The sequence below is a fragment of the Haliotis rubra genome, unplaced genomic scaffold (assembly GCF_003918875.1).
Source record: "Haliotis rubra isolate DU_JTF1 unplaced genomic scaffold, ASM391887v1 Scf9, whole genome shotgun sequence".
Lineage (NCBI taxonomy): Eukaryota > Metazoa > Mollusca > Gastropoda > Lepetellida > Haliotidae > Haliotis > Haliotis rubra.
This window is the reverse complement of record NW_025767634.1, coordinates 3,076,752-3,084,277: the sequence shown is the minus strand read 5'-3', so window position 1 is coordinate 3,084,277 and position 7,526 is coordinate 3,076,752. Positions and strand designations below refer to the sequence as shown.

Genomic DNA, 7,526 nt, shown 5'->3' with positions numbered 1-7,526 from the left:
GATCTCCACGGGTCGTTGTGACACCAATGAATATGCACAGTGGTACAGGCATATGTTGTTTAGTTAGAAATACTCCAGCTATATGGCGCAGTCTTGACCAGGCCTTGACCTGATAGTCCAGTGATCAACGTCATGAGCATCGATCTACCGAAATGGGATACTATGACACGTGTAAGCCAAGTCAGCTAGTCAGACCACCCGATACCATTAATCGCCTTCTACGACTAGCATTGGTTGTTGAAGACCAGTTCTAAGCCTGATCTTCACGGGTCTCACCAATATGTTGAACAACTAGTTAGTATTGCGATCTGACAATGTTGATAGTCTGACGTATGTCAATACATGCCCGAAGTGATGAAAATGACAGGTGTTGCTGGACACGGGAAGGGCAGAGTGATGTAACGTTCATCGTACGAATAAAGGTTAACCTGTTGGCTAGCCAGAAGCAGTGGAAATGAGATTATATTTTATTTATCTCTGCTTCACATTAGTCCAGGTATATCTGTTATGACCCCTTCGTCTCTACGACCTAGTTTCGGATGTCATGGCGGGTTTTACAACCGTTTAAGAGTCCGCCGTAAAGTCCTCTTAAGACATGTGTGTATTTACTATGTAGCGACATCCTGACCTGCGATCGTTTGCTATGCTCACCAAGAGCTCACCAAATAAGTTTCGAACACATTAACACCGTTTTAAGTGTTTAAGCATTTGTCGGAGATGTTGAAAAGACACGGGTGAACGAAACCAATGTCGAAATTCACATTCATAATTCATGGCACAATGGAAGTTGCAAATATCCAAAACGGTATTACGTCGTAAGGGTGCAAAGTTAATAGATATTATGTAAACTGACGGGGAAAAGGAACAACACTTGAACACTGGATTTGAAAACACGTTTGGTGATATCTCCTTTGACAGAATACAACATGGGTAGATTCATTTCAAAGGACTCGGGGTAGATAAGACGTCTTAGATGATTCAATTCCCCATTCAGGGCGTGTATCTATTAAGCCTGTCACATCAAAAGCCTCTTAGTGTGGGTTCACATACAGAAGTAAAATAGTAAGCATCACCACACTGATGCTCGTGGATTTATCTTAAGTCGTAGCTCACACCCCTAAGCTGACACACCCAGCAAATGGGTGATCATGAGTATGGTGGTGTTACGCTGCAATTAGAATATTCCATGAGTATTCCACTTTGAGCTGGAGCGATGGAGTAGCCTAATGCTTAAAGCGTCCACTGGTCACGATGGAGATATTTTTATAGGATATTTATATAGCGCACATATCCAGGCAACGAGTACGTGCTTAAGACGCTGGTATTTTTCCCTCGATCATTGGACGTCAATCTCAACAGCACAGCGTATTATCAATCTCAACTACCTGCGTGTCATCTAACTCTTGCAGTCACTAGGCTCACCAAGTTATTGTGGCTTTCCCAGCTGGGTGGACTCGGACACAGAGTCACAGTACTTTGTCCAAGTTTGCTGCACGTTGCTGTACGGGCAAATAGGTGTTTGCACGTATTCATGTGGCCACCATCTGGTCATTTACCAACGGATTCGTGGGTTCTTTTAAGTGCACAGGGTTGTGTACTGCACACTAGGGGTTGTGACAACACTGAAAGAGTCTGCACACCAAGTTGACTCCAAGGGTTTCACATCCGGTCACAGGTGGGCTCGATCCCGGTACCTCAAGCTCGCTGGATCACTAGCCTGGCGCCTAGGACAGCTCGCCCACCATACCCCACATGGATGCAATGTGTGAAGCTCATTTCTGGTGTCCCTCGCCGTGATATTGTTGGAATATTGCTAAAAGCGGCGTAAAAGTATACTGACTAACTCACTCACACTTTGAGTGTGACAAGTTATGAGACAGCGACGTCATTATAAGATAGAATGATAAGGGCAAATCTACATCACTGCATTCAATAAACTCACAGCGATTGTCCGAATACCAGCATATACAAATATCTACAATACCGTTTTGTACTCATCAAACAAGTAAACTTCAGCGAAAAATAACTTTGTCTTACGTCAAAAGAATATTTGCCAGTCGTCTTGACTGCATATCATTGGTCATGCGCATTGAACATCTCTTCTTAAGATGGACGAGGGGCGCGCATATGTTCGGAACATGACTTTGATGAACTGTGCTTGACGTAGATGTATTATACAGTAGAGTATTCTGTAAACGATGCTTGAGAGCCTCAATCCCACTGGTATTGCAGCTTCGTCTTTGATGTGTGAAACATAGCGTGAAACACCATCATTATTGCATAATGCTTTCTTTCTTTCTTTGAGGAAAGGTTGGCATCTGAAGATGCCAAATTTGATAGTTATCATAGAGACAACAGACTCATGCACAGTTGCATTGTATCAGCGGGTAAAGGTTTCCCACAAAGTTTAACCTTGACATTAACACTCATTTGTCTTTGCGGATTAGCCTAAGGTTTGTTAATTAATGGTCTGACATTTTGAGAGGTAGTTGAAATTCCATGAAACCTAAGCCATCTTGTGTCCTTCATCGTCAAATGTTTGAACTGCTTTGACTTTTTAGTCTGTGAAAGTGAAAGATTTCAATCCTCACCCATCTTTATTAAACAAAACCCAGTTGTTTCTGATTTTAACGACACGTGAGATGATAAACATCGAAACGTTTCTGATCTCGAGGCAGAAACCTTTTAACCCAGCGTGCTGAAACCTTTGTCATGTCCGGTTCATTTGAAGAATCTTATCAACTCTCTCAAGGGAGATGGACACTGCAATGGCTGTGCCACGTGGAGTGAATCGTTGTGATTATATTTACATTAGGCAGTTCTTCATGAGTTTTTGTGGTGGAAGTTGAAGTTATTCCTGATCTTAGAAGACACGGATTTTCGAAATCTCTCTTCAAATCCGCAGCCCGAATCCAGATCAAGGTTAGAATTGGTTTTCAGCAAACCACGCCAGACGTTAGAGGCAATTAACGGGATCGGGTGGTCAGCTTAGCTGACCTGGTTGGCACGTGTCATGTTATTCTAACTGCGTAGACCGATGCTCATGGTGTTGATCAAAGGGCTGTCTAGCCCAGATTCGATTATTTACAGACGGAAGTTTGCTGGGTGCGGCGTTAAACAACAAACATAAGAGTTATGTGCACGATTCTAACTTCTAGAATTACAGTCACCTACCGTTTCACTGAAGTAAAACTTGGTCCCTTCATGGGCTTTCTTTATTTATCATTTTTCGCTTGTGTTGAACGTTGGATAACTCAAAGTCCGTCAACGTAGACACAACGGTTTTTATTGCTTACTCGATGTGTCAGTTGTTTGTGTATTCATGTAGTACATTAGTCAACAAGTGTTTAATAAACATCCAAACTGTTGTAGATTCTGTAATGTTTATTTCCTGATAAAGGATGAAGTACAATACGTAAAATAGTCTCACATGAAGTAATATCTCCCATCTGTTGAAGCACACGTGTCCTCAGTTTGACATGTGGCGAAGGTCTTTTCACAGCACTTTAAGTTAATCGCAAACACGTAAATGGACAGGTTCAACCAGTTTTAGGACAGTTTTTTAAATGGTTCGTAAATTAAGGACAATTAGTTACAAATTGTTCTCTCCGAAATGCGTGTGTCACTGGTTGTACACGAGTGACCAACGCTACTCACACTCGTATGCAACGCGTGTCACACGGGTCTCACGCTCGTGGCTCATGGGTTCGACATGAGTGACTAACGCGCCGCACACGGGTTGCGTCACGCGTTGCACACGCGTGTAAGGGGCATGAACTTTCAGGCAGTAGTATAAGTTTAAGTTTCTGTTAAATAGATGTCAGTTGAGCACATACTTACCTATGTCTTAGCTCTATGCATAAACCACCCATGATAAAACAAGAGTGGAAAGGGCAGTCGACATACAAGGAAAAATTCGTTCAGCTATGTGTTATGTTTCGAGGAAACATTGATTCTATTTAAACAAGCTTAAGCTAACACGATATCTGTCTTCTTACAAGAACAGCAAAGTGATGGACTGATCAAAAGACTGCTACTGCTTGCAAGTTAGAGGAAACACATCTTGCATATATCACAGATGAACAGAAATGATGTCATTATCTGTATATGCCATGTTGGCGACGCCATGTTTGATTGGAAAATTGCCATCACCATTTTCCTGTTTACGATCAGCCGCATAAGATGGAGTCATCTCAGGCATCTTTGATGCTTTGCCATTTACCTCTGGTGTTGCATCAACGTCGTATTTCTGAAAAGGTAAAGATTCAAATTACCTTTACATACCATTTTAATTAACCTCCCTAGTTTAGTTGAATACTAACTGAGTCAAAAAAAGAAACTTCACAAAATGTAATTTGAAAAATAATGAATAATTTTTCTCTGATGATACATCTATGTATCCGAAATGGGATCCCTATCTGTCGACTCTAGAAAAACGTTAGCAAAACCCACTCAAACCCATCCATTGGTCGTGCAAATGACGTTAGTGCCAAATCAGGTTTTGCACGTGCAGTCGATCACGTGATCTTCGCATCGAAGTTTTCTTCATATGCACGTGTTTGCATTGGCCTCAAGAATGGAAAAAAAACACTTTTAAACCACAGTTCTAACGGTACTTGAAATGCCACGATTGTCAAATGTGCAACGTGAACGTGCCGTTGGCATGTTGCAAGCGGGTAGATCAGTTACTGACGTCGCAAGAGCAATGGGATACAGCCGTCGTACTGTGTATGACTTGCGAGGTCGTCTACAACAAACTGGCACCACTTCTGATCGCCCAACGTCGGGTCGTCCACGTGTGACGTCACGAGCAGAAGACCGTCAAATCGTCGTATGTCACCTACGTGACAGATTTCTGCCGGCTACACGAACCAGGGCTGAGATGTTTAGAGGTCGACTGTCCTCACAGACCATTCGAAATCGGTTGCGGGCTGCCAATCTCCATTCTCGACGTCCATATCGTGGGCCAATATTGACACCGTTTCATCAACGTCAACGTCTGCTGTGGGCCCAACGTCACCTCCGATGGACCCAGAGAGACTGGAATCGAGTCGTCTTAAGCGATGAATCCAGGTTTACCCTCAGATTCGCGGACGGCAGGGATAGAGTCTGGAGACGACGTCGTGAACGGTATGCCCAATGTTGTGTACAGGAAGTCGACAGATTCGGGGGCGGAAGTTGCATGGTGTGGGGTGCTTTCTGTGGGAACAACCGTTCCCGACTTCTGGTCATCTGTGGAAACCTCACAGCTGCTGCTTACCGCGACCAGGTGCTCACCCCTGAACTCGTTCCTTTCATGGCGGCTCATGGCCCAGGTCTACAGTTCCAGCATGATAATGCTCGGCCGCATACCGCGATGTTGACACGAAATTTCCTTCTAAACGCTGGAATCAACGTCATGGACTGGCCATCGAGGTCCCCTGACATTAATCCAATAGAGCACGTTTGGGATGCACTTGGGAGAAGGCTTCGTGATCTTAGGAACCAACCTCAGAATTTGCAGGAACTTGGCGCTGCCTTGCAAGAGCAATGGCGCAGAATCCCCAACCACGTGTTCACAAGCATCAGGCAGTCTATGAGGAGACGGTGTTTGGCAGTGGTGAATGCGCGGGGCGGCCATACACGATATTGAACTGAGAAATTTCGCATTTTTATTCTTGTGACTTGACATTCTGTATACCCATGTTTTGGAACGGCGGTGTAGCCTAATGGAACTGATTATGGCACTGTCAGTGTATCGAGTACATCACACAGATCTCAGCAATGAAATAATAACAATTTTACCATCTTACCATCTCTTGTTCTTTTATAGTGCCCTGAAGAAAGAATGTGAAGTTTCTTTTTTGACTCAGTATAGTTGTATTTTTGGCTGGGGGCCAGCAGGCGCAATAATTTGGTTATGCTGAATATGAGTTCCATTTTGCATTTCTTTGTGATTTGTGTTTATATTTTATAATGTAAACGATGAATATGTTACGGCATTGAAGGCAGCGGCAGACTTTCTCAGGGACTCCGGAATTATGCATTGTGACAACAGCTGGATTTGTGTTTGTTGTTTGTTCCAGATATCTGACGGTGGTCTGTACATAATCGTGTCAAGACAAGACATTTGACTGATCAACGTCATGAAGATCGACTGACGCAATTGGGATAGGATGACATGTGTCAACCAAGTCAGCGAGCCTGACCACCCGATCACATTAGTCGCCTCTTACGACAAGCATGGTTTGCTGAAGACCATTTTCACCCGGATCTTTATTGGGATTATGAAGACAGTGTAGGTTGTAGACAAATATAAACATTTTGTTTATCCCATACATTCTCACAGTGGAGTGTATTGCCCCTAATACATTCCCACACACAATTTGAATATTGGAGTAACATCAACTATGTGGTTTATGGTCTATAATTGTACATATCATTATTTCAAAATGTCTTTTCACAATGACTGTAAAATAAGTATCTTTCAGCTGTGTCAGCTTCTCCACTGATTTCTATAAATTTTACCAATCAAAATACCAAATTCATAGTAAAATCCTATATAAGCATACCCCTTCGTGATTGACTCCGAATCTGAGAGGTCGGAGGATCATCTCTGGCAAACAGGGGAAGAGGCGGTCAAATAGAGGGCATATGAGACGTGGGTCCAGGCTTTTGGAGTCCGTTCTTCCTAAAAGAACAAAGTCATGCGTTTGCATTCTAATATCATGATCTTATGTATGCTTTTACTTGTTTTTAAATCAGTTGTTAGTATTACTACACATTAATGCAAAATGCACTTTGATCTCACATTTCCAGTCATAATGTTAAGTGGTATGGCCTTTTGAGTGTTGGAATTTAAATGTTCTGCTTCCTGTGTCTACCTCTTCGAATAATGATCGTATCTTGTTTGTGTACATGGATTTTGTCGGTCACAAGAGTGTCCAGACTATTATTTACAAATAAACCAACTTTGCATGACAGGCGTCACATGTATTTCCTGTTTAGACCCAAACACCTGCTTGGTTGTACTACCTGTGACTACCTCAATGACTGACATGATCTGCCTTCTGTTACCTCTTGGTTGGCTCAACTTGGTTGGCTTGTTGTTTAACGCCGCACTAAGGAATATTCCAGCTATATGGCGGCGGTCTGCGGATAATCGAGCATGCACCAGACAATCCAATGACCAACAGCATGAGCATCGATCTACGCAATTGGGATACGATGACATGTGTCAACCAAGTCAGCGAATCTGATCCCTCGATCCCGTTAGTTGCGTCTTATGACAAGCCCGGGCTGCTGAAAACCAATTCTTACGGAATTTCACGGGTCTAATTGGTCTGGAGCAGGTATACGAAGTACCTAGGACGTTTAAGGTAAATGCAGGAAATGCTTGCCAAAGTGTGAATCAAAGAGGTCATTCCAAAGTCAGCACTCAAAATGCAGAACTCCTCAAATTATAATCGGAATATGTTTTGGTATTTTCGATAATGGTATCAATTATTGAAGATCCTTTCACGTCGTATTGGAACGTATGTTTCTTT

The 7,526-nt window shown here is 42.8% G+C and overlaps 1 protein-coding gene across 1 annotated transcript in view; it reads right to left on the bottom strand.

The window, feature by feature from the left end:
• Positions 1 to 3,369: 3,369 nt before the first annotated feature.
• LOC124263782 (sodium-coupled monocarboxylate transporter 1-like) overlaps positions 3,370 to 7,526 on the bottom strand; it is a 47,292-nt gene continuing 43,135 nt past the window's right edge. Inside the window, exons 14-15 of the mRNA XM_046698489.1 lie at positions 6,552 to 6,670; positions 3,370 to 4,249 (exon numbers count right to left, since the gene is read on the bottom strand). Coding sequence (XP_046554445.1) covers positions 4,073 to 4,249; positions 6,552 to 6,670 — 296 coding nt within the window. The 3' untranslated portion in view covers positions 3,370 to 4,072. The remainder of the gene's footprint in view (positions 4,250 to 6,551; positions 6,671 to 7,526) is intronic.